The sequence below is a fragment of the Carcharhinus amblyrhynchos genome, chromosome 22 (assembly GCF_965287045.1).
Source record: "Carcharhinus amblyrhynchos chromosome 22, sCarAmb.v2.hapA, whole genome shotgun sequence".
NCBI classification, from domain to species: domain Eukaryota; kingdom Metazoa; phylum Chordata; class Chondrichthyes; order Carcharhiniformes; family Carcharhinidae; genus Carcharhinus; species Carcharhinus amblyrhynchos.
The window spans coordinates 18,761,343-18,789,124 of NC_137345.1; the positions used below are offsets into that span (position 1 = coordinate 18,761,343).

Below are 27,782 nucleotides of genomic sequence, written 5' to 3' on the forward strand. Positions count from 1 at the left end.
GACCTCAGACTTTTGTGTCTTTTTCCCCGAAGGAAGAAGATGGAAGATGGTCCGGGATGGATGGGGTCCTGAATTATGTTGGCTGCTTTGCCGAAGCAGCGGGAAATGTAGACAGAGTCAATGGATGGAAGTCTGGCTTGCGTAATAAATTGGGCTACATTTGCAACCTTTTGTAGTTCCTTGCGGTCTTGGGCAGAGCAGGAGCCATGCCAAACTGTGATACAATGAGAAAGAATGCTTTCTATGGTACATCTGTAAAAGTTGGTGAGAGTCGTAGCTGACATGCCAAATGTCCTTAGTCTTTTGAGAAAGTAGAGGCGTTGATGGGCTTTCCTAACTATAGTGTCAGCATGGGAGGACCAGAACAGGTTGTTGGTGATCTGGACGCCTAAAAACTTGAAGCGCTCGACCCTCCCCACTTCGTCCCTGTTGATGTTTTTTACACTTCCTGAAGTTGATGGCTATCTTCTTTTTGTTAATACCGAGGGAGAGATTATTGTTGTCGCACTAAATCATCAGATTCTCTATCTCATTCCTGTACTCTGACTCGCCATTGTTTGAGATCTGACCCATTTATGATGGTATCGTCAGCAAACTTTGAAAATCGAATTGGAGGGGAATATGGCCACACAATCATAGGTGTATAAGGAGTACAGTGGGGGGCTGAGAACACAGTCTTGTGGGGCACTGGTGTTGAAGATGATCATGGAGGAGGTATTATTGCCTACCCTTTCTGATTGTGAGTTAGGAAGTTTAGGATCCAGTTGCACAGGGAGGTGCTGAGGCCAGGCCACGGAGTTTGGAGATGAGTTTTGTGGGAATAATAGTTTTGAAGGCTGAGCTGTAGTCAATAAACAGGAGTCTGACATAGGTGTCCTTGTTATCTAGATGTTCCAGGATTGAGTGCAGGGCCAGGGAAATGGCGTCTGCTTTGGACTTGTTGCGGAGGTTGGCAAACTGTAGTGGATCCAGGTAATCCGGGATGCTGGAATTGATTTGTGCCATGACTAATCTTTCAAAGCACTTCATAATGATGGATGTCAGAGCTACCGGCCGTTAGTCATTAAGGCACGCTGCTTGGTCTTTCTTAGGTACCAGAATGATGGTTGCCTTCTTGAAGCAGATAGGGACCTCAGGATGTTGGAAAGAGAGGCTGAAGATATCTGTGAATACCCCCGCCAGCTAATCCACACAGGAAAGGAAAGACCAAAAAAGAGTACTCGGATATCAGCAAATCAAAGTAATGTTAAAAGTCCTAATGCTTGGATGGAAAGAGAGATATCTATTTAGAGGAAGAAATCTTGGAGTTAAATATTGGTCTCTGAGCTATCTGTTAAAATATATACTGTGGAAGCATTGAGCTTAAGTGTTTTCTTTTATTTTAAAGGTAACTGTGGCAAACCTCCACAGTTGGAAAATGGTTCCCCAACTGAGAAATTTACTTCTGAGACCTTGTTTGATGTGGGTACCAAGATTACGTACAAGTGTCATTTGGGTTACATATTCAGCAGAGAAACATTAAATGATTCAAGAACTGTTACCTGTAGGAAGGATTCAACATGGACTCCATTACAGACCATTTGTGAACGTAAGTGATGAATAATTTTATTCCAATCTATTGTTTTTTCTCTTTGCCTGTTCTTTTACATGAAAAGTGATTCCTACTGGACCAATATAGTTTCATGTATTGTAAGTAACTCTCTCATACTTAATTATAAAGTGCAATGTACATACACATTCATTTGTTCTTTACCTCTGGTTTGCATATCTTGTCTGTGTTTGGTAACCCAAAACTGTAAGTACTTAAGCATCAAAATTGCCTTAAAATTCCTTCAAGTACAGTTTCTCCAGTGAAAAGTCAACCCTCAAAGCAAGCCACTTTACCTGCTCAGTGCTAAAAATGTGTTGTCATTCTGACACTGTCCAGCTGCATAAATTGTTTGATATCGTGTACTGATAAAGTTATCTGGTTTTAATCTGCCAAATGTAGAAAAAAATATAAATTATGCAAAAATAATTTATTTTCAATTTTCAGTAAATCTTTACTATTGTTGATAATTTATAGATTTAGTCGACACACTAATGCTGAATTATTTGATTTATTATTGTCACATGTATTGGGATACAGCGTAAAGTTTTGTTTTTTGCGTGCTGTACAGGCAAACTATACGGAGAAAAACATATCTTTCAAAGAGTGCATAGGGAAGAAGGAAAGGAGAGGATGCAGGGTTGCAGAATATAGTGTTGCAGTTACAGATAGGGAGAAGAGAAGGATCAGCTTAACATATAATAGGTCCATTTAAGAGTCTGATGGCAGCAGGGAAGAATCTGTTTTTGAGTCAGTTGGTATGTGTTCTCAGACTTTTATATCTTTTTCTAATGCAAGAAGGTGAAAGAAAGTATGTTTGGGATGTGTGGGGTCCATGATTATGCTGGCTGCTTTTCTGAGATATTGGGAAGTTTAGATGGAGTCAGTGGATTGGAGGTTGGTTTGTATGATTGACTGGGCTATGTTCATAATCTTATATAGTTTCTTGCGGCCTTGGTCAGAGCAGAAGCCATACCAAGCTATGATACATCCGGAAAGGATGCTTTCTATGGAGCATCTGTAAAAATTGGTGAGAATTGTAGCAGACATGCCAAATTTCCTTAGCCTCTTGAGAAAGTAGAGGCGTTGGTGGGCTTTCTTAATTATAGCATCGGCATGGAGGGACCAGGACAGATTGTTGGTGATCTGAACATATGGAAACCTGAAGCTCTTGACCATTTCCACTTTACCATTGTGAAGTCGATGACTAACATAAGAACATAGGAAGTAGGAGCAGGAGTAGGCCATCTAGCCCTTCGAGCCTGCCCCGCCATTCAATAAGATCATGGCTGATCTGAAGTGGCTCAGTTCCACTTTCCTGCTTTCTCCCCAAAACCCTTAATTCCCTTGCCTACCAAAAACCTATCTACCCGTGTCTTAAATATATTTAGCGAGGTAGCCTCCACCACTTGATTCACCACCCTTTGAGTGAAGAAGTTCCTCCTCAACTCCGTCCTAAACTGCATTCCCCCCCCCGCCCCGGCTTATCTTGAGGCTGTGCCCCCTAGTCCTGTTGTCCTTTCTGAGTGGGAAGAATCTCTCTACCTCTACCCTATCCATCCCTTTCATTATCTTATACGTCTCTATAAGATCCCCCCTCATCCTTCTAAACTCCAATGAGTACAGACCCAATCTGTTTAGTCTCTCTTCATAGTCCAACCCCCTCATCTCCGGTATCAGCCTAGTGAACCTCCTCTGCACTCCCTCCAAGGCCAAAATATCCTTGCGCAAGTGCGGTGACCAAAACTGCACACAGTACTGCAGCCTCACCAATACCCTGCAGCAAGACCTCCCTGCTTTTATATTCTATCCTCTCGCTATAAAGGCCAACATCCCATTCGCCTTCTTGATCACCTGCTGCACCTGCAGACTGGGTTTTTGCAACTCATGCACAAGGACCCCCAGGTCCCTCTGCACCATAGCATGCTGCAGCTTTTCGCCCTTTAAATAGTAATCCCTCCTACTATTATTCCTGCCAAAGTGGATAACCTCACACTTGCTAACATTGTACTCCATCTGCCAGGTCTTCGCCCACTCGCTCAGCCTATCTAGATCCCTCTGCAGTCTTTCCACACCCTCCACACAATTTGCTTTTCCACTTATCTTTGTGTCATCAGCAAATTTTGTTACCCTACACTCAGCCCCCTCCTCCAGATCATCTATATGAATGGTAAATAGCTGAGGCCCCAGCACCGATCCCTGCGGCACTCCACTAGTTACCAACCGCCAATCAGAATAGCACCCATTGATACCAACTCTCTGCCTCGTATTAGACAACCAATCCTCTATCCAGACTAACACCTTACCCCCAACTCTATGCCCCCTAACCTTCTGAAGCAACCTTTTGTGCGGCACCTTATCAAACGCCTTTTGAAAATCGAGAAACACTACATCCACCGGTTCCCCTCTGTCTACCGCACTAGTCACATCCTCATAGAATTCCAATAAATTTGTCAAACACGACTTCCCCTTAACGAATCTGTGCTGCATCTGCTCTATCAAACAATTCTTCTCTAGGTGCCTCGCTATTTCTTCTTTGATGACGGATTCAAGCATTTTTCCAACAACAGATGTTAAACTAACCGGCCTATAATTCCCTGCCTTTTGCCTGCTACCTTTTTTTAAACAGCGGCGTAACATTAGCCGTTTTCCAATCTTCCGGCACTTCCCTGGAATCCAGCGAAGTTTGGTAAATAATCACTGAGGCATCTACTATCACCTCTGCCATTTCCTTCAGAACCCTGGGATGCATTCCATCCGGTCCTGGGGACTTATCCACCATCAGTCCCCCTAGCCGATAAAGCACTACCTCTCTAGTGACAGTAATCGCATTCAGGCCTTCAACTCTTACCACCCTTCTATCTTTAATATCTGGCAAACTTTTCGTGTCCTCCTCCTTGAAGACTGAGGCAAAATACTTATTTAAGGCCTCAGCCATTTCCTCATCTCCCACCACTAAATCCCCCCTCTCATCCTCTAAGGGTCCAACATTCACTCTAGCCAGCCTCCTCCTCTTTATATATTTGTAACTCCTTTGTTTTACTGACATTGAAGGAGAGATTATTGCTATCGCACCATTTCACCAGATTCTCTATCTCTTTCCTGTATTCCATCTAGCCGTTGTTTCAGATCCAACCCACTGCAGTGGTGCCATCAGCAAACTTGAAAATGGAGTTGGAGTGGAATTTGGCCACGCAGTCATAGGTTTATTAAGAGTATAGTAAGGGACTGAGGAGCACTGGTGTTGAGGATAATTATGGAGGAGATATCATTACCTATCCTTACTGACGGATCCAGTCGCAGAGGGAGGAGCCAAACCCAATCCCTGATGATTCCTAGTTAAATCAGGTTCCTTCTCCTGCAGCCTGTTACTCTTCCTTTTATCCTTTAAGCTTCAATCTGAAATGTCTGTCATACTAGTGATCCTGTCACTGACTGGATCACTAGTATTAGCGCAGCTATACTGGAATTTTGTGCCCATTTGTTGATCAAGATAAGCCAAGTGATGAGGATTCTTAGTCGTATTTTCTCAAACTGGATTAATTGTTAAATATCAGGAATTAGTTCAATTCATAAATCCAGGGATTCGGACATGGCGTATTAAGAAAATTTGTCGCATGCGTGTTCGAAATCTTAAACCTATGCTCTATTATAAATAAAAGTATTGATAACATTAAAACACAACAATGGGATAGAGGGAAAATGTTTTAAAAATCATTGATTGACTTTAACATAGAATAACTGCAGTATCTACTGAGGCATCTAAGGTACTAGACTGGAAGATTGTCCATGTAAGACCTCTGATTTAGTGATACAGATATTCAGGATTTGGCTATATTTTCCTCTTACTTCAAAAATCATTGTTCCTCAAAATAAAGTAATTTTCATAATAAACAGTTCTTTACGTGATTTACTACACAAGATCTATTGATGGGGTGTGGATGGAGGAGGTCTCTGGTGGGATGAATACAGCTTCAAAAATAAGTAACAGAATGGAGAGTAAACAAAAGGCCAGGAATCCTTCTTCAGATATGGCAGGTTAAGGCAGAATTATTAGAACTATATTGATTAAACCAGAAGAGAGAAATAGTAAATAGGTGAATAAAGTTTAAAGTGCTAAGGGACAAGGGACATGTTAGAATGTATGGTCCAAATAAGAGTTATTAATACAAATGCATGGAATGTAAAGAATAAATTAAATGAGCTGTAGGTACAAATTCAAATTGGAGTTTATGATATAATAGCCTTTACTGAGAGCTGCATGAAGGTCAAGACTGGATACTCAATATACTGGATTGTAAGATTTACAGGATAGGAAAAATGGCAGAGGGAGTGGAGTGGCTTTACCAATTAGAAACAGAATCACCTATCGAGATCTTGTGGGTGCATGACAATTTTAACTTTAGCATAGATTGGGAGAGGCAGGCAAGTATCTGTCAGAAAGGTAGTGAACTTCTGGAGTGTGTCTGGCACTCTTTCCTAAAGCAATATGTCCTGGATGCAACAAGGGGACAAGCAATATTGGATTTAGTAATGAACTGGATTTAATTAGTAACCTAATTGTGTGTGAACATTTATCAAATAATGAGTATAACTTCATAGGGGTTCAGTGTGGTGTTTGAAAGCAAAAAGCACACATCAGCTACTAGAATTTTAAATTTAGGTAAGGTTGACTTTAATGAGATAAGACCATAAGTTATAGGAACAGAATAATGCCATTTGGTCCATTGAGTCTTCTCCACCATTTGATCATGGCTGAAATGTTTCTCAACCCCATTTTCCTGCCTTTTCCCTATAGCCTTTGATCCCCTCACCAATCAAGAACCTATCTATCTCTGCCTTAAATACACTCAATGACATCTGTGCCATAGCCTTCTGTGGCAATGAATTCCATAGATACACCACCCTCTGGCTGAACAGAAACTGTCCACAGTAAACTGGGAAAATCTGATAATGGGTAAAGCAACCAAAGAATAGTGGATGATGTTTAAAGAAACATTTAATGCACTACGGAATCTGTTTGTAACCCTGTAAAGGAAAAGCACAGCTTCACAGAAAAACAGCTATGGACAACTAAAAAGATAAGGACAGCATGAAACTTAAAAAAAAAGCTCACAAAAATGCAAAAAACAGCATAAGTCCTGTTCAATGGGAAAGATACTTAGACCAGCAAAGGGCCATAAAGCAGCTTTTAAGAGTTACTAAAAGGGATTATGAAAGGAAACTTGCAAAGGAAGTAAAAATCAATAAGAAGAATTTTTTTTGTCTCGTAAAAGGAAAGCCAGTCATCAGGAACAATGTTGGCCCACTAAAGACTGCAAGTGGGAATATTGTCAATGACTATTGGGAAATCGCAGACATATTGAATGATTACTTTCCCTCAGTATTTACAGTAGAAAAAGGGGATAGCTTGCAGGATGTCCCAAGGAAATTAATAATGGTTCAGGGACAGAGTCTAAATAAAATTAACTCAAGTAAAACATTGATAAGGAAATTAAGGAACTAAAGTGTAACAAATCCCCAGGAGGGTGTTAAGGAAGAAGAGGAACACATTGTAAATACACTAACTATAATCTTTGAGTTCCCTAGGTTCAGGAGTCATCCCTCTGGATTGGAAAATTACTCTGCTTTTAAGAAGGATGAAAGAGGAAAACCAGAGAATTTAGGGGTACATGCTCATAGGTCCTTGAAAGTAGAGTCACAGGTGGACAGAGTGGTGAAGAAGGCATTTGGCATGCTTCGTTTTATTGGTCAGAACATTGAATATAGGAGTTGAAATGTCTTGTTGAAGTTGTACAAGACATTGGTAAGGCCACACTTGGAATACTGTGTGCAATTCTGGTCACCCTATTATAGAAAGGATATTATTAAACTAGAAAGAGTGCAGAAAAGATTTACTAGGATGCTCCGGGGACTTGATGGATTGAGTTATAAGGAGAGGCTGGATAGACTGGGACTTTTTTCTCTGGAGCGTAGGAGGCTGAGGGGTGATCTTATAGAGGTCTACAAAATAATCTGTGAGGGGCACAGATTAGCTAGATATTCAATATCTTTTCCCAAAGGTAGGGGAGTCTAAAACTAGAGGGCATAGGATTAAGGTGAGAGGGAAGAGATTCAAAAGTTCCAGAGGGGCAAATCTTTCACACAAAGGGTGGTGAGTATCTGGAACAAGCTACCAGAATTAGTAGTAGAGGCAGGTACAATTTTGTCTTTTAAAAAGCATTTAGATAGCTACATGGGTACAATGGGTATAGAGGGATATGGGTCAGATGGGGTAATTGGATTAGCTTAGGGGTTTTAAAAAAGAAAGGGCAGCATGACAAGTTGGGCCAAAGGGTCTGTTTCCATGCTATAAACCTCTATGACTATGACTGTATGTAAATAAGGACGTTGAAGACTAAGCTTCCCCACCGTATGGGGTTACTGTTGGAACAAATTTGCCTTGCCTAAATTTGAATTGCTAATAGGTGGAAAATTTAGCTCTAATTTCCAGGGAAGCCTTATCTTGGCCAATACAATGTTGACAATACATTCAGCAAAGTGCTATTGGAAATCTTGGTGTTTTACAGTACTTTTTTTATTTCCCTTTCTCAATGTAGCAAAGACCTGTGGTAATCCAGGAAAGATAGTGGATGGATATTATGACGCACCAACTGCTACTTTTGGAAGTAAAGTTACTTTTTACTGTAACACAGGGTAAGTATTTGCTTTACCAATTGTTGAATGAGGCTAACATGATTTTGGTGAAGAGTTATGCCTTTACTTTTTAGTTACTCGTGACATTAATATTTTAGGCAGCAAAATACTGTTGATCCCTCTTTCCACGTATCTACAGTGATTCTAGAACTAATAGCTTATATTACTTTTGTAACCATGGTCTTTTCTAAAATCTTGCTGGAGAATTATGTCTAACCTTTGCCCCCTGCAGTCTACTGGAATTGGTGATTAGATCTGCCCAGTGTTTATTGGCAACTCGGGAGTAATTGTATGCATGGTATGCCCATGCACAATGTCTTTACGATGTCGTGGCTTGCAACTGAAACACGTTGACGGAAATAAAATCAGACAATGCTGAATGTACTCAGCAAGTCCGGCAGTTTTCCAGCCAAAACTCCGTTAACTCTAGGCAGTACAGGAAAATCCCAGCCATGAACAAGGATGGAATGTTACAGCAATGTCTCAGGTCTGTGCTCTTTATCATCACATTGACTGAACCTTGCTGGACCATGACTATTTTTATGAAAGTCGTTACCGAGTGTGTGATTGACTGCATTGGGGTCAAATATAATTACCTGGAAACTGAGTTCTGAGTGGGATAGGGAGGGAGAGCAAAACAAACTGAGAGAGGCAGGGAGAGTTTATTTCAGCTTGTGATATGTGCAGTTTTATAATATGTTTTATTACAGTAGTCAAGCAGCTTTGGTGCTTCTTTCTGAAGACTAAGCCTCACCACTGTAAGTCTGTCTTCAGCGATAGGATGTAGAGGCAAAATATTGAATTAGCTTTGGACCTGCTTTTGTTTTTTTCTTTACAATGTACTGTATATTGAAAAAGTCATAAAATCCTACAAAAACATTGGTTCCAATTGCTTAGAGCCATAATTTTGTTCAATTAATGGAATTTGTTTGATCTAAAATGCTTGGGGTGGCAGAAATTTAAAATAAAAACAACAAACTCTGGAAATAATCTTTTAAGCCAGCATCCATGGAGAAAATATTTCCATTCAATGGCATTTCATCAGTACTCAATAAAGTTAGAAATATGACAAGGCTACAGTTTGAATGCTGGAAAACAGAATAGATGTTTGATTGACTAGTACAAACTTGATGGGCTCAAGGGCCTCCATCTGCGATTCCAACAGTCTTTACAGTACAGAGGTAAGAAAATGACAGAAAAGATAATGGTACAATACAGATGAGACAAGAAACAAATAGAGGGTCTGGACGGATGTAAATGGCAACAACAGAAGCATTACCCACAACTAGCTGTGGGCCCAAACAAATGGAGACTGAATACATCAAATCAGAGTTGACAACCCTATTTCAAATGTGTCCCTTACTCCTCAGATTCTTTCCTGGATAGAACTTCACTGTATTCAATTTTCAATCCTAAAGCTAACTCTCAAGTCCTCCTCATTTTTTTACATCTCCATGAAGTGAAGTTATTGAGTGAGCAGTTTCTTCACAGCTGGATTTTAAGTTTCTGTATTAACCTCAACACTTTTCTCAAGAAACCTGTCAGTGATTCTGCTGCTATCCTATACAACTTAAACAAAGAATAAATACAGTTTTCCAGATGTGACCAAACCAAGCCTACCTGCAGTTTTATCATATAGGCTTTGTTTCACACCCCCTGCCATATACTGCTATGATTTTTGCTTTCCTCATAGGCTGTGATCACTGAATTTGATGTTTCTTAACATCTCATGTTGCCCTACTTCCTGCTCTGTTTCCTCAAGTATAATTACCAATTTAATATATAACCTGCTTTCTTGTTTCTTTGCACTTGTCAATGTTGAACTCGATTCATCATTTTCTAGTTGTTGACCTCAACCGTGCAGGTAGCTTTGGATTATTGCCGATTCATTCATATCATTGGCATGGAACTTGTTTTTTGTGTTATGAACATACATAATTGCTTGAAAAATATTCTATTCTTTTCCAGCAGTTCAAAAATTAATTTTAAAAAAAGCAACCTGTGAGGCTGCACTGGCAACTTATTTCCTTTCTTCAATCTTCCTCGCATTACCACTCTCTTTTAGGCTATCTTTATAGCCTTGTATTTTCCTGCTACCTACCGTATAGATGTGATGACTCGCATTGTTATGTGGAACAGCATCGAAGTAATAAACCTAGTAGGTAAGATCCACTACCCCCATCCACTGTAGTAGATCTGTAGACTCTTCGCAGAAGCCAAAGTGAATGCTTCTTTTATCAACTCCAGGCAATTTTGTGGCTTCCGCTTTCAAATGTAACTGTTTAATTATTGTTAAATATAGACCATTTCTGTTGTGAAATTTTGGGTTGGAAGTTATGCAAACCCCTCCCTACGATTGGCTTTGTTGACAACATTACAAAGCTCAGATATCTAATTATAATTGATGCCTGAATTGATAGCCCACCTCAGCGCTTGAGGTTGCTGATCGCTTATTTATTAAAATGCTTCATTTAAGCGCCGAGGCCGAAGGATGAGCCAAGTTTTGCACTAATATCTTTAGTAATTCTGTTCAGATGAACAGAGCAGTAGACTGTACTCATTAAGGATCGTACTAAGAACAATCCAGCTTTCTTTTAGTTTTACTAGGTTTCTCTGCCGATGCATTCTTTGCCATTTTGTTTTATGTACAGTTGTATTAGTTTCAAGACTTGTATCCATTGAAACCATTAATGTTTTCTCTGATCAGGATGCTGTACAATTGTTGCATTTAGCTGCAAGATTGATGTCTATTAATTGGTCATTTCTGCTTTTTTTTATACATAGTAACTCAGTAACTTGATTTTTTTTTTAATCTAGGTACAAGATGGTGGGTAGGAACTTCCGAATGTGTGAAGCTGATGGTTGGGATGGTCAAGTCCCAACATGTGAAGGTAAGTCAAGTTCCCTTTCCTTGTGCGGATGATTTGCATTTCAGCAAATAACATCACTTTCCATCTTTGGCCTTTTGAGGGATGTTGCCTATGATCAGCATAAGCATTTGGGCCTGGTGTGACCAAATGTGGATTGTATCTTCACGTTTTTAAAATTTTTAAAATAGATTTGTTTGTAAAGGGCCTGTGGACATGAAAGTAGGAGAATTTACAGCCCCTAGGATTTTTCAGTTGACACTTTGCCTCGTCAGCAAGGCACTGGCGTTAGTGAGCACTCATGTTGAAGAAGTTGGATAATTCCTTAATCTGCCAAAGACTTGGAGCTCACAGGACTTCCCTGATATGCATACATATTGACAGGTTCAGTGACAGATAACATGGATCATATCTCAGGATCAATAATAACAACAGCTACATCTCCATTAGTCTGCCCTAAGGATCTACCTACTTGCATTTGTTAGGAAAACAAAGATGTATATTTATATTAGTAAACATTAGAAATAAGGTATAGTTTTAAGTGGGTTTCATTTAGTGTTTTTGCATAATAAAGGGTAAACTATAGTTAGATTCATGATGAAAAAAGATGTATGTCTGGGGATTTTGATTTCAATTCCAACAGTGCTTCTATTGTACTTGGAGAAGGTTCAGCATGAAGAATAAATAAAAGCTAGTAGAAGCATGTGGTTGCTGCTTAATAACTGGAAGCCCTGTTAAGGTAGAAAGGCTTTTTGAATTTTGTTTTAGCTGAATTTTGCAATGGAGATAGGACACCGGGGAGTAAGCATATCTCAACTCTGCCAGGAAAAGACAAGCTGGCCAAACAAGGGAGACTTCCCAAAGAACCAGATTCAGCCCAAATATAACCAGGGAATTGGGACAGAAAGAATGTTTCTGAAAAAACAGCAGAACTGGAAGAAGGCTAAGTTAAGGAGTCGGCTGCAGTAACCATGTTTAAAGTGAGAAAGCAGATTTCAGAGATAAGTCAAGTGTTTGATACCATCTTAATACAATCTGTTAAAACAGCTGTGAAGACAAAGAAATCCTGAAGGGGGAAGGTGTAAAACCTGTAAGCAAATCCTTGATGAACACCTTGGAGGGAAAGTCTTGTTTTAAAAAATTTGAAAGAAGTGTGTCTTTTTGAAAGTGGAATTTGATATCACTGATGTGGAAGCTGGAGTTCAAAGAGGAAAGGTGGTTCACAGTGTAAAGATCATCTGAGGACAAATCTGAAAACAGATCCACAGGCACTAATTTGGGTTCAGAGTGAAGGGCATTTTTTGCCATAGCCAGCTTGAGTATTTAAAGGGACTTTGTGTTACTGAGACCTTTGTAGCTTAAGATATACTTTGTAATCCATGTTAACCTTAAAATCTGAGTATATTTGTGAAGCTAAGGAGTAGTAAAGGAATATTGTATTGTAATTAATCTTTTCATGTTTAATTGATATTTTTCCTATGACTCTTCCTCCATGTTTTCTAAAGAAACGTAAAAGTTCAGATCTTTTGATCCAGGGTTCCATTCTGGGATCTTTCTCACCAGTTATCACATCATCTGGAATTGTTAATCAGACAATCTAGGCAGTTACTTCCTCAGATAGATATTCTGTTATATAATGTATTCCCAGCATTTGACTGCAATACATGCTCAAAGAATCAGAATTATACCTATGCCAAGTACTACGGACACTTCTACCACTTTTACTGGAAGTAAAAAAAATACATTATATTTCATGTGCAAACTCCTGTCCAAAATCCTTAATTGCATACAACCTGACTAATCATCCAGTTCAACTTACTGTATGTTTTTTAGGGATGGTTAGCCAGGAGCACTTTAAAAGATATGTGCCCAATTTTAAGCATCTCTGTCTGAGGGAGCTCCTTCCACACTGCCATTGTGTGGTGTGTCATTTGGAGTTGCTTTTTGGCGGGATATTTGCTGTACTTATAGCAGGCAAGTAACTCAATGTTGGTAAAGATTGAGCCTCACTTCTTTGCCTCTATTTTTGCATCAGTATTTTAATTCTAGTGTCCTTGATCTGGCTGTGACATTTATGATGTGGAGATGCTGGCATTGGACTGGGGTAAACATAGTAAGAAGTCTCACAATACCAGATTAAAGTCCAGCAGGTTTATTTGTAGGAAATGCCACTAGCTTTTGGAACTGGCTGTTTCTTTGTCAGGTGGGTGGGAGTTCTAATCACAAACACAAACAAACTTTATATGCCCTGTTTGTGATCAGAACTCCCACCCACCTGACGAAAGAAATAACAGCCATTTCCAAAAGCTAGTGGCATTTGCTATAAATAAACCTTTTGGACTTTAACCTGGTGTTGTGAGACTTCTTACTGTATTGACAATTACACCATTAAAGACAGTTGCCTTGTTCGGGAGGCAAATTTATAGATCCAAATATGTAAAAAAAACTAGGTCTACAAGCTTTTGCATTGTAAATATTAGCAGCCAATTCATGGACAGTTTTATGATAACATCACTATTACAATATAAAAGACATTGTGTTCCCTTCTGCTACTTCCCCAAATAATGTCGGGTTGGAATCAGGATGTCAAAGTGTGGTTGGCCTATGCTGCATTGTTGATTCAGCTGAAAACAAAACATGAAAGTAAACTTTTAGTTTGACTGTTTGTTCAGAACAGTAGGTCTATTTTGTTTTCCCCAGTCATCACATGTGATGATCTTCCAACTATTAAGAATGGGACAACTCCGTCACCACCCTATGGCGATCACTGGGAATATGGAATGATTGCAACTTACTCTTGTAATGATGACAATTCATTGATTGGTGCTGAAAAACTTACTTGTACAGAGACGAGCAAATGGGACAATGACCCACCTATATGCAAAGGTACAGAAGTTTTCTGTCTCCTGAAAGTTGATATTTATCTCTAGATATTTGGCCTTTGGGTAATGATTCTAAAATTGTTGCTACTTAATCTAGTACTTGAAAATTACTGAATAGGCTTGATGAAGAAATAGTTCTTCAGATGTAACTGAAAAGTTAAAATTGTTCAAAAGTAAGTAAATTTTCAAGTATTTTGCTTTGCGAGACACCTTGCGTATCCCCATTCATTTTCAGTCTGAATCTATTCTGCAAGCAGCCTGTAACAAATTTATCTAGCACCAGTTAGATCGGATGTGGTCTCAAACACTTTCTAACAAATAATTTCGTTTAGAAACGTATGTGTATTTTAGTACTGTAGTACGCATATTTGGCATCAGAGTAGTGAATGGTAAAGCTAGAGGTTGGGATATTTATATACCCAGCTTCTGCATCAGCTATGCTCATTTGAGGTAAGCAGAACAGTACGAGCTATTAATGAGGCAGATCTTTTATTTCAGTGGTTCATTTTCTAATTGCAAACAAAAATATCAAAATACAGATGGATTTTGAAGATATAATTTTCAAGACACAATGCTCTGCAGGCGATATAATCAGATAGAGAAAGTGAAATGGCAATAATAGTTTTGCTTGCTCATCTTCTAACTTGCTGGAGTAACTATATATTCTGACTTAAAAACAACTTTGTTTTCACAAATGTGAACCTTTGTAAGATAGAGTTACAGAGGTTTACAGCTGTGGAAATAGGCTCTTCGGCCCAACTTGTCCATGCCACCCTTTTTTTAAACCCCTAAACTAATCCCAATTGCCCATTGCAAAAGATCATTTGGGTGTCAAAGCTTACTTATTTTCTTTTTGAACCATGGTGATAATTCACAAGTTTGCTATTTATTAACCTATGTAATGTTAGATTTAATTGGATTATGGTAGTAAAATGAATAATTTGAAGAATTTTAAAGGTGGAGTTAATGAAGTATTTGGTAACGAGTGAATGACAATCTAATACATCCTCTTAAGTCAAATAGACATATCCTAGGGATCTTTAAAAATGTTTTGTACTGGAAAGATTCTCTAAAATTGGAAGCAAATATAAATAGCGCATGTATCAATTAGGACAAACCTGACCAGGTAAGCTGAAACCCATTAACCTAACGTAAGTCATTTGTAAAATTATCTCAAGAATGCTGGGTTGGAGAAGAAGCTGATCTAAATGAAAAGTAAATCGTAAATTTCGGTCAGTCCAAAAGTAATTGGGAATTTTTAAAAGCCATTGAAGTAGTCAAAAACACTCATTTTGATTAGTATTTGAAAACAAGGCCTAACATCATCTAATTTCCGCACACCTATTTTCTAGCATGGATACAGTGCTCAGATGTGACACAGGTAAGATTATCATAATAGCAGACAGCTACCTTGAGAAATCTAATGTATTACCTGTTTCTTGGCAGTTGTTGAATGTCAACGTCCTGAACTGCCTGCAAACAGCAAGACAGAGGAAGGTTTTGCACCTACTTACAAATATGGGGAGACAATCAGCTATGACTGTAATGAAGGTTATGAAATAGTTGGCAAGAGTGTGATTGAATGTAAAGAGAACAATACATTTGTACCAGCGCCACCAACCTGCAAACGTGAGTAACCGTTTCTTAAATTGAGGATAAAATTAGAAGATCATTGCCTTAAGTCATAGTCTTAGGGTGGGATTTTACAGCCTCGCTCGTCCCGAAACCGTAAAATCATGCCCAGGGCCAATGCCCCTCGCCCGTTCCAATTCCTATTGCAGGCAGGATGGTAAAATTCCGACCGTAGAGTCTGAGATATAGTGTGGAGTTCTCCCAAAAAAATTCTAAATGTCGGATTCGCATAAAAACTGCTTTTGTCAGCGGGATTTTCAAAGTGAATCTCCCACACATTGCGCATCTCAGAGAGGCCTAGCGTGATGAATCGTTAGAAACCTGTGAGGGCAGCCTATTCCCGCTGGAGAGGCCGGCAGCATAGTGCTGAGAAGGTGCAGGTCTGTCAACGTGCCCAGGCCAGCCCCGATCAGCCCTTCCCTCCCTCTGTCACTGAGCCAAAGTGATAGCAGTGCCCCGCCCCCTTGGCAGTCTATGTCTGGTGGGCAGTGCCAAGGTGCCCCTGGGCATTGCCACTTTGCTCCTTGGGTACTGCCCAGGGGAACCACCCCCTTTACCACCAACCTCTTGGGGGGCCTCCATGCCCTGCTTCACTCTAGCAGGGTTGGACCACCAACTCTCATTAGTGGGAAGCTGTTGTGAACCGTACTCGAGTGAAACACCTGTGGCAGGAGGAGCGAAGCTAACAAGCCTAGAGATGTCAATCCCAGACCTGCTAATCAGATTTAAATTGCGATCTTAATATTTAAATCAGCTCCATGCCAATGCTGTGCTGGCTGGGAGGATCACCCCATCGTTTTCTGGTTATAAATATCTAAGATTTTTCATGGTTGACATTGATGTGCACCTTTTTTGCTGCTCCTCTTCACTCCTGCAGAGAGTTTTAATAAGTGAAATGTAGCACTTCTATGTTCGTTGAAAGTAATATGTCCTAATTTTTCATAGTGTAGAAAACAGAGCATCTTGCAAATCGAATGGTACTATTACTTTTGTAGGAAAACAGTTCACAATGTATAGCTCTTTGTTTTCTGTGGAAATTGGGTATTTTTCTGCCTTCTCATAAGAGAATTGGTGCTATTCACCCACAGATCCAGAGGGAGCATTCCTTTTGTTATATTACAGCAATATGTGACAGATCCTGTCTAGCTAGTTTGCTATAAACCTATTTTGTTAATATAAGGGTCAAATCTGCCACCTATCATTAATAAAATTCAGAGCTTGGTTAGTCAGTGAAGGCATGAGAGCAACATTCTTAATATAGGAACACAGAAATAACTGGAGAAAAAAATAACAATGTGTATCTCGTCTATGTTCTGCTATTCTGGTAGGCTTATGATACAATGATAATTGTTAACTAACCTTAACAATCAATCTGTATCAATTACAACAGACCCAGATGTGAAAACTCCGCTGGTGAAGAGCTTTAAAATTCATAGGACAACATTTCCCTCCCAGATATACTGCATTTACCACATTGCGTCTCGAATTATTCACTGAATCCCAAATTATATTTTCTAAAAATAATTTATCTACATGCATTTGAATAAATCACTACCAACTGCTCAATTTCAGCAGCCACACACCAAAAGAAATAGGGACTAGAAATAACTATCATGTACTCCAACCCAAACACTGCATTTCTTTTGGCCTTTAACAACTCTTAAAGTGTAGAGTTTATTTTATCACCTAATTTCCACTATCCAGAATCTATTTTATAGGATGGGACCTGTACTCACGGGTGAGGGAAATAAACTTTCTAGTAGTATCAGAAGATGCATTGAAACTAATGCATTGTTTTTTTGATAGCTGTGGAATGTCATCACCCTGAATTGCCTGCAAATGGCAGAATAGAGATGGGATTTGGACCCACGTATGGATATCGGGAGACAGTCAACTATGTCTGTAATGAAGGTTTTGAAATGGTTGGCGAGAGTGTGGCTGAATGTAGAGAAGGCAACACATTTATACCAGGACCACCTACTTGCAAACGTGAGTAATCATTTATTGAATTAACTTTTATTAAAACAAAAGGTGGGTTAACATGCTTACATATGTTGGAAGTGTATTCTTTTGATTGACGTTAGTATGTTTTTTTTTTGTTCCCCATCGCTCCTTTAGTGAGTTCAAATGGTAATTCAGGTTTATGTTAAAGTATCTGATGGATTGATGAAGGGTATTCTCTAATTGACAATATTCTGCACCTATGTTGTCAACAAATTTGCCACCTATCTCCAATTACTTGCTCTTTCCAGCTTGGCCATTGAGGAGAGGAATCAGCATTTTCTACACCGTGGTTGGCACATGATACAATAATGATGGTGGGATTGACTAATTGATGTAAATAGTCTCTTGGGAACCATAGGTCAAAAGTCAAAAGAAATTAACGCCTAGAAAAATGCATCTTACACTTCAATCTGTTTACTGAATTTTGATCAGCCCTTAGCAAGGCATTAAAAGCACAGTGTTTGTTCTCTTCGAATTAAAAAAAAACTCTTTTTGGATGGAACAAATACTTTGTTATGGTACAGATATCTTCTGACTGTATAAAAGCAGTTATGATCAACAATACATTGTTTTTCTAGTAACTATTGAATGTCATTCCCCTGAACAGCCTGCAAATGAACGAACAGTGGCAAGGTATGGATTTATATATGGATATTGGGAGAACATTAGCTATATCTGTAAAGAGGGTTTTGAAGTGGTTGGCATGAAAATGATAGAATGTAAAGATGATGCATTTGTGCAAGGACCACTTATTTGCAAACATAAATGTAAGTTTCTTAAATTGAAGGTAGAAATAGGTTGTGTGAACGTTCCCTCAAGTCTGTTGAAGTTGTAAATATCTGAGGTAGATTTTTTTTGGTTGACATTCATGTGATTTTTACTCCACTCTGATAAGTGAATGGTAGAATATTTCAGTTTGTTTAATGTTACATTATAACCAAGCATAAAATATGAAGTTACAACAATCCTCCTGTTTGCGATGACTCCCTCTCCTGCTCCCATCCAGGATCAGATGATGAATTGTTGAGGTTTCCTGCACATGTAAATGAAGTTTTCTTGAAATTTAATGCCACAAATGAACTTTAACTTTCTGGAGTCCAGAAACATTTAGGACCATACATGTACCAAAGCAGCGCAAATCACAAACATTGTAGGGGCCATTGTAGATTCTGAAACAACTGTGTCTATATATAATCATCTAGTAAAAGTGCATCAATACTTTTATAATTATACAGTCAAAGGTTGGAGAGTTCAGTTGTATGTTGTAGACATTGCAAGACTATCCAACAAGCAAAGGAGCAGATGGGGCATTGAAATCAGTTGGCCCTGCTTTCAGAAGGAAAATATCGGAACAACATCAAAATAACCTGAGCTAGTTTGATATTCTGGGTTGAAATACTGAACAATTGCGGTATTGTCTTGCCAAGAATATAATTTAGCATTATAGCTGGTCAAATGTAGACAAGAAAAATCTCATTTTGATGATCATCTGTCACCTTCACTCAGCTGATGAATCTGTCCATAACGGTATTCCAAGGGGTGACCACCACAGAGTCCTCAGGGAGACAACATCCTGTCAGCACACTGAGGATAGTGTCCATCATGTTGCCCTACCAGTGTCCTAAAAGGGATAGATTCAGAACAGATCTAGCAGATGAAAACTGAGTGCTCATGAGTGTTGAATGTCATCAACAGCAACATAATCGTATTCAACTAGAAAGTAATTTCATAGTCCAACAAAACGCTTGCTTGACCAGGCCCATCAAGCCTATATATCAACCAGGGTTCAGTGGGGAGTGCCAGAAGGAGCACCAGGCATACCTAAAAATGAAGTGTCAGCCTGGTTAAGCTACAAGAAAGGCTTGCATTCCTGCTAAATAGGGAAACCATATATGATAGACAGGACTAAGTAATCTCACAACCAGCAGTTGATATCAAAGCTCAATAGTCTTGCTTATATCCTATCGTGAATAACTAAATAACTCTCAGGAGAAGGAGGAGACACCATCCAATATCATGACATGGGCACATTTTCTGCAGAGGCGGATATTAGACTGACAAGGTACACAATTTACTAGACTCTGTTTACATTGGTCCTGTTCTTGGCCAGCTAAACTTTTCCTAAAGGACATTATCAGATGTGACAAAGACACTTGATGAGGGAAGGGCTGTGGATGTAGTTTATATGGACTTTAGTGAGGTGTTTGTCAAGGTCCCATATGGCCGACCGGTACTAAAATTAAAATCACGTGGGATTTTGGGTGGGCTGGCTAGATGGACACAGAGCTTGCTTGGTTGTAGAAGACAAAAAGTAGCGGTGGAGGGGTGCTTTTCCAAGTGGAGATCTGTAGCTCATGATGTCCCACAGGACTCAGTACTGGGACCTCTGTTATTTGTAGCATATATAAATAACCTAGAGAAAAATGTGAGTGGTCTGATTAGTAAGTTTAAGGATGACATGAACACTGGTGAAGTTGCTCATAGTGCTTGGGATTGTCAGAGGATACAAAAGGATATATGATAGATTGGAGACATGGGCACAGAATTGGCAGTTGGAGTTTAATCCAGGCAAATGTGAGGTGATGCATTTTGGAGGTTCAAATTTAGGTGTGAATTATACCGTAAATGGCTGAACCCTTAGGAACATTAGCATACAGAGGGATCTGGGCGTGCAGGTCCGCAGTTCCCTAAAAGTAGCAACACAGGTGGCCAAGGTGATCAAGAAGGCATATGGCATGCTTGCCTTCATCGGCCAGGGCATTGTGTATGAGAGTTAGGAAATCACTTTACAGCTATATAAAATCTTGGTTAGGCCGCATTTGGAGTATTGCATGCAGTTCTGTTTGACACACTACCAGGAGGATATGGGAGCTTTGGAGAGAATGCAAAGAAGGTTCACCAGGATGTTGCCTGGTTTCAAAGGCATTGACTGTGAGGAGAGATTAAATAAATTAGGATTGTTTTCACTGGAAGGATGGAATCTGAGGGGAGATCTGATAGAGGTCTACAAAATTATGAGAGGTATAAGCAGGGTGGATCATGAGAGGCCTTTTCCCAGGGTGGAAGTGTCAATTACAAGGGGGCACAGGTCAAGATGAGAGGGGGAGAGTTTAAGGGAGATGTGCGGGGAAGATTTTCATGCAGATAATGATGGGTGCTTGGAACATGCTGCCAGAGGAAGTGGTGGAATCAGACACATTAGCAATATTTAAGGGGTCTCTGCATGGATACTTTGGGATAGTAGAGGTGTTGGTGGGTTTTCTCAAATATAGTGTCGACATGAAGGAGCTAGGCAGGTTGTTGGTGATCTGGACACCTAAAAACTTAAAGTTCTCAACCGTATCTACTTCGCCCCATTGATGTAGACAGGGGCATGTCCCCCACTATGCTTTCTGAAGTTGATGACTATCTCCTTCATTTTGTTGACATTGAGGGAGAGATTATTGTCATCGTACCAGTTCACCAGATTCTCTATCTCTTTCCTGTACACTGTCTCATCATTGTTTGAGATCCGACCCAATACATTGGTGTCATCAGCAAACTTGAAAATCGAGTTGCAGGGAAATTTGGAGGGTAAGTGAATAGGGAGATATGGTCTGAGTAAGGCAGAATTTTTTTTTAAGTTTAATTAGGGCAAGATGATTGGCACTGGTTTGGAGGACTGAAGGGCCTGTTCCTGTGCTGTACTTTTATGACAATCAACAATGCTTCTTTGGTCATTAGATTTTATCAATTCCAGTTTTTTATTGCCATTATTTTGCCTTAACCAAAAACCTGTCTTGTGAAGAGGGAACAGTCAAAATTCTGAGGATCTGATGTTGAAAATGTTATGTAGGTTTTATTGGAGATCTTGCGATAGCTGTATCATTTTCCTTTTTTTCTTCTCTGTGTAGCAAGGGATTGTGGTAATCCAGGAGAGATATTAAATGGATATTATGAGGCACCAAGTACTACTTTTGGAACTAAAGCTACTTTTTATTGTAACCCAGGGTGAGTATTTGGTGAGTGTTGAATTAGGTAAGCTGGCTTTGGTGAAGCTCTTTATCGAAATTATCAAGTAATCCAAAAAATAATGACCCAGAATTTGCTGGAGTGTGACATCCCACAGATTTTTTCTCCATGATTTTCAGCTCAAACCTTTTGCACTCCAGGTATCTGGAAGTGCATGCCCATACTGGCTTGGCAAAGCGAAAAGGGCAGCTCTGACTGAGAGCATTGAGACCAACAATTTATCTCCTTAAATGTGAGATTAAAAGATTAAGAAGCAACCAGAAAAATGACCTAGAAGGAAATGGGATGGATTAAAATGAAATCAGATAGTGAAAGAGAGGGAAAGAAATACTAAATTTGGAAGAAAGGTAAAATAAGAAAAAATAAAATCACTGACAACAGTTGCACTTCTTTTGCTCCCTTGAATGCCAAATCTCATTCTTGGCGACTTGAATTATTAAGTACCAGTCTTCACTTTCTGTGCCAAGTTTCATTGACAATTAATGGGAAAATGTTTTTTTTTGAAACTTGTGGAGGTTGGGGGGCAAGCTGCTCTTTTTGCAAGACTAACACCAAAATGAAGCAAACTGTCAGCAATTTGTGGAGAGAGAAACAGAGTTAACGGCTGGAATTTTACTGCCCCACCCACCACTGAATTGGAACAGTTAAGGGGCGAACAATAGAAATGTCCGTTGACCTCGGGAGGGATTTTATGGTTTCGGGATAAGTGAAGTCATAAAATCCTGCCCATCATTTCAGGTCTATATGACACTGCCTCAGAGCTAAAGAGAGGGAGAAATGTGATAGTTTATATATTATACAAGAGGAGTGGAGCAGATGTAGCATAGTAGAAAGTCAGTGATTGGTGGGAGCTAGCAGAGGTTGCAACAACGATGTATTGGGCACTTGACAGAGGAAGCATTAATTGTAGTATAAAGGACTATGGAAGGGACTTGCCTGGCACTGCCAGGGCACTGTCTGAGCATGTCCCTTTTACTTCCTGTGCATCCCTAGCAGGTTTCCATTGACTGCTTTACGTTTTTCAGAAGCAGTTGTGTACCTCACCAACGTAACATCACATCTAAATGTAGGGGGATCATATGGCAAGGAAGTCCTTTAAGTATATTAAAATAAGATTGGGAAGCTCATTATGTCACTAGCAAGGGGTGGAGAAATCAGAAAACAAAATCTTGCTGGCAAGAATCTTATTTTCTGATTCTCGCAACGTTTTCTGCCAGCATCACTATTTGCCCACGGCTATTGCTGGCAGAAATTCCTACCTTTGTGTCTGTTTTCAGTGTAGAAGGCACAAATTGCATACCAGAAATAGAGGGTAACCAAAAGATTAATAAGTGTGGAATTTAGAAGAAAGAACTGCTTCATCCTAAAATTCTAAAAGCGTTCTAAAGGTTACAGCGCTAACTTGCATGTGGCATAATTTTCCAAAATTCCTTCATTTCTAGAATGGGGTCCTAGTGCATTGGAAGTTAGCAAACATAACATTGTTATTTAACAAAAGGGAGAGAGAGAAAACAGAAAATTATAGCCCAGTTAGCCTGAAATCAATTGTCTGGAAAGATAAAATATATTATTAAGGAGAAACATTGCACTTAAATGAAAATTATTGTATGATTAGAAAGAGTGAGTGTGATTTTGCAAATGGAAAATCATGCTTGACACATTCATTGTTGTTTTATAAGGGCATAACTAAAATAATGTATTTTGATTTCCAAAAGGCATTTTATAAAAGGATAATACGCAAAAGTAAGGACTTAAGTGAGTTGGTGCTAATATATTAGCATGAATGGCACGGATTGGTTAATAGAAACAAGCAACTAACAATAAATGGAAACAGGAACTGCCCACTTGTCAGGGACTTTCATGCATCAGTGCAGACTCTGCACTATAATATTCTGTGATTGTTGCTGACTATGGAACGTTTAAGCATGATCTTAAGAATTGTAAACTGTTTAAACACCTTGTATTCCTAACATTATTTCAAAATGGAGATATTTAATTTGCAGCTGCCTCAATCTGAACAGTATTAGAAGTTTCCTGCTGTTTCATCAAAATGCTTCATGGTGCGGCACAGTGGTTAGTACTGCTGCCTCACAGCATCAGGGATCCAGGTTCAGTGACTTGGGTCACTGTCTGTGCGGAGTTTGCACGTTCTCCCCGTGTCTGCATGGCCTTCCTCTGGGTGCCCCGGTTTCCTCCCACAAGTCCAAAAGTATGCTTTTTAGGTGCATTGACCATGCTAAATTCTCCCTCAGCATACCTGAACAGGCGTCGGAATGTGGCGACGAGGGATTTTCACAGTAACTTCATTGCAGTGTTAATGTGAGCCTACTTGTGACTAATAAATAAACTTTACTTTAACTTCACTTTCATTTAAATTGTGAATTGGAATGTTGAGCTGTGTTACACCAATACCCTTCCTCTGACAAACTGAACAGAACAGCACAACATACCCCATCATGGATCTGACGAGGAACAATCCAACTTGTCTTGATTTGTATTCTGCTCCTCAGCTAATATGTTTCTTGCCTTTTATTGTTTACAATTGTATTAGTTTCATTACTTGTATCTATCAAAGCCATTAGTGGTCTTCCCTGATCAGGATGCTGTATCACTGTTGCATTTAACTCTGAACTCAGCCTAATAATTGGTAATTATTGCTTTGGGTGTTTCCAAGCTAACTTGTTTTCTTTTATCTAGATACTGGATGGTGGGGAAAAACTATCGATTATGTAAAGTTGATGGTTGGGATGGCCAAGTCCCAGCATGCAAAGGTACATTAAGGACCATTTTCCCTGGGTAGCCAATTTACACATCTGTGCTAAATGGCTGAGGCAAATTAATTGAAACATCTGGATTGTTACATAATGTGCAAAGTTTTACTTACAATACTTTGATGTTTATTAGAGGGCTGAATTTTGGAATGGCAGGAAAAATAGATTTGTTGCAATGTAAGTATCAGGAGTTAAATCATAGGCACAGTTTTCCTGCAATTTGGGATCAGTAGTGGCATTGTTCTATGTTGCATTGTGTTAGATCACCTGAACTGCCGTGTCTGAAATGAATGATTTTAATCACTGAAGTGAAAGTTTTCATTTGGCAATCTGTTCAGGACTTCAACTGTTTATTTTTCTCGAGCTTTTACATGTGATCTTCCATCTATTTATAATGGGATAGCTTCATCACCACCTTCTGGAGATTACTGGAAACCAGCAATGGTAGCAAACTGTTCTTGTAACAACAGCTATTTATTCATTGGTGCTGAAAGACTGATTTGTATAGCAACTGGAGAGTGGGACAACAATCCATCAACATGTAAATACATAGAACAGTCAGATGGAATTTATTTAACCCAATGCTCAGAAACATGGTTGATACATCAGTAAATACTTGTGTTACAACCTGGTCTTTGATATTCTATTGATAACTATCCACAAGTTTTGTAAGCTATCTAAACAAACCTGGGGATTTTAACTTTTAATTGATCATGGGATCTGAGTGTCACTGATAAAATTAATATTTGTCATCAGTCCTTAAGTGCTGTTGAGAAGTGGTGTTTAGCCACTTTCATGAACCACTGCAGTCAATGTGTAGGTACACCCACAGTGATGTTGGGCAGGGAACTCCAAGTTTTTGACCCAGTGACAATCCAAGGAGTATTTCCAAATTGGGATAGCATTTAATTTGGAGGGGAACTTACTGGAAGTGTTTTCTCTGTCTGCTTCTCTTATTCCTCTTTTGTGGTAGGGGTTGTAGATTTGAAATGTGCTGTTGAAAGAGCCTTACTGCATTGCACCTTGTAGATATATGCTCTGCCGTGGTGATGCTTCAGTTTGTTTAGTCAGCTTTTGCAACCTGTAAATTGGTTTGTGTTCTAAGATTTTGCACAAAAATTGCCTTCACTTGACAATTATATAAATAATTTTATTTAATCCTGTGCTTTCATGTGCATTTGAACAGACTTTTTGGCATAATATTTCTTAAAGTGGTAAAATAACTGTTACTTAGATTCTCACACCAACAGGCTGCCAGGTATGGAAAAGTAAGTTCAATTTCATGTATGCTTCTTTTGTCTCACGGGTAACATACTGCCTATCACAAGAATATAATTCAGGAACTGGAAATGAATGATTGGCCTGCAACCTGTCCATTGCAATTTGATTAATGGTCTTAAAGATTTTTTCAATCTATAGGATGGAAACAGTACTCAGCTATGGTGCAAATAAGCTTTCAGTTAGTATCATATGCAACAGTCAGTTACCTCATAGTGACTAATGCATTGTTTCTTCCATAGTTGTTGCATGCCATCGTCCTGAAGTGCCTATCAATGGCCAAATAAAATCAGGATTTGGACCTACCTATAAATATCAAGAGAACATCAGCTACATCTGTAACGCTGGTTTTGAGCTGGTTGGCAACAGTGTGATTGTATGTGAAGAAAACAATACATTTGTACCAACACCACCTACTTGTAGAAGTGAGTAACAATTTGTTGAATTGTGGAGAGCATCAAAAGACATGGAATTAACTTCCCTTCATGTCTGTTGTAGTTGTGAATAAGAGTTGGATTTTTCTTGGTTGACAATAATCATCTTTTCTCTCTCTGATTAAATTTCACTTTTGAAATTCTCAATGCATTTCTGTTTACTTAAAGTACTGTAGATGGATAAAGAATTGGTATGGTCTATGAATTTAAATGAAATCTTATTCTTGACTTTCTATCAAACTGATGAAATACATTTTAAAACTTTGTAGACAAATTGCAAACTTCCAAGGTCTTACAGGATGATTGTAAATTTTATTATATAATAGTATGCTTAAGATTGATAGTTACAGCATTAGAATGTACATATCATTTTTGTTCTCTCATTCTTGTAATTATGTTTTTGCCCCCAGCAGCAAAAATAGCTCAGGTTCGTAAAATTGGAGAGAAAAAGAAGGAACCCGTTTCAGCCGATGGTAAATGAAATATTTTGTACTTTTTCAATTGATATATGTCCAATTTCTTCAACTGAAGTTCTTTTTTATACAATTTAAATAATGTAGTTAAGTCTGTTCTGACTTCTTACTTAAATCTCTAGTTTAGCTTCAGCATTGTTAAGTGTTACCTCACTTCACCACTCTATCTGTTAGAGAAGGCACAAAGCTTATCTCCATGATAGTAGGAGGCTTGCCATATCAGCATTGTGTGTAGTAAACAGCAAAGTATTTGCATACGGTCGATTTAATCTTTGTTTTATTTACTTCTACAGCAGCAGATGAAAATAACCTGGGTAAGAAGAATTGGATAATATCTATTTTCCGTTATAACTAAAGCATTATACTTTTTTAAGCATTCATTGATGTGTAACGAATCACAATTGTATTTTAAATTGTATATTTTAACTGGTGTTCCATGAAATCAACATAATCATAAATCTTCAGCTCATGTGTATTTTGTCAGTCTGGATTAAGGCCAGTGAGCCTCACATCTATGGTGGGTAAATTGTTGGAAGGTATTTTGAGAGACAGGATCCTCAGGCATTTAGAGACGCAAGTGCTGATTAGGGACAGTTAGCAAGGCTTTGTGAGTGGAAAATCATGTCTCACAAATTTGATTAAGTTTTTTGAAAGGGTAACCAAGAAAGTAGATGAGGGCAGTGCAATTGATGTTGTCTACATGGACTTTAGTAAGGCCTTTGACAAGGTACCGAATGGTAGGCTGTTGCGTAAGGTTGAATCTCACGGGATCCAGTTTGAAGTATCTAAATGGATACAAAATCGGCTTCTTGACAGAAGCCAGAGGGTGGCTGTAGAGAGTTATTTTTCAAACTGGAAGCCTGTGACCAATGGTGTTCCTCAGGGATCAGTGCTGGATCCACTGTTATTTGTCATTTATATTAATGATTGGATGAGAATATAGGGCGTATGGTAAGTTTGCAGATGACACTAAGATTGGTGGCACTGTGGACAATGAAGAAAGTTTTCTCCAATTGCAATGGGATCTTGATCAATTGGGCCAGTGGGCTGACGAATGGCAGGTGGAGTTTAATTTAGACAAATGCGAGATGATGCATTTTGGTAGATTGAACCAGGGCAAGACTTACTCAGTTAATGATAGGGCGT

At 39.0% G+C, this 27,782-nt stretch overlaps 1 protein-coding gene across 9 annotated transcripts in view; it reads left to right on the forward strand.

The window, feature by feature from the left end:
- LOC145357028 (C4b-binding protein-like) overlaps positions 1 to 27,782 on the forward strand; it is a 51,834-nt gene that overhangs the window by 9,767 nt on the left and 14,285 nt on the right. For 5 of the 9 annotated variants that reach the window (XR_013889234.1, XR_013889235.1, XM_080210074.1 and 2 more), the window contains exons 2-12: positions 1,388 to 1,588; positions 8,188 to 8,284; positions 11,102 to 11,175; positions 13,852 to 14,037; positions 15,480 to 15,662; positions 17,472 to 17,654; positions 21,563 to 21,659; positions 24,378 to 24,451; positions 25,972 to 26,154; positions 26,574 to 26,636; positions 26,930 to 26,950. Coding sequence is in view for 7 of the 9 variants with exons in the window: in XM_080210074.1 (XP_080066200.1) it covers positions 1,388 to 1,588; positions 8,188 to 8,284; positions 11,102 to 11,175; positions 13,852 to 14,037; positions 15,480 to 15,662; positions 17,472 to 17,654; positions 21,563 to 21,659; positions 24,378 to 24,451; positions 25,972 to 26,154; positions 26,574 to 26,636; positions 26,930 to 26,950 (1,362 nt within the window). In the remaining 2 variants the exon portion in view is untranslated. The remainder of the gene's footprint in view (positions 1 to 1,387; positions 1,589 to 8,187; positions 8,285 to 11,101; positions 11,176 to 13,851; positions 14,038 to 15,479; positions 15,663 to 17,471; positions 17,655 to 21,562; positions 21,660 to 24,377; positions 24,452 to 25,971; positions 26,155 to 26,573; positions 26,637 to 26,929; positions 26,951 to 27,782) is intronic. The other 4 variants (XM_080210076.1, XM_080210078.1, XM_080210079.1 and 1 more) reach the window with 3 other exon arrangements.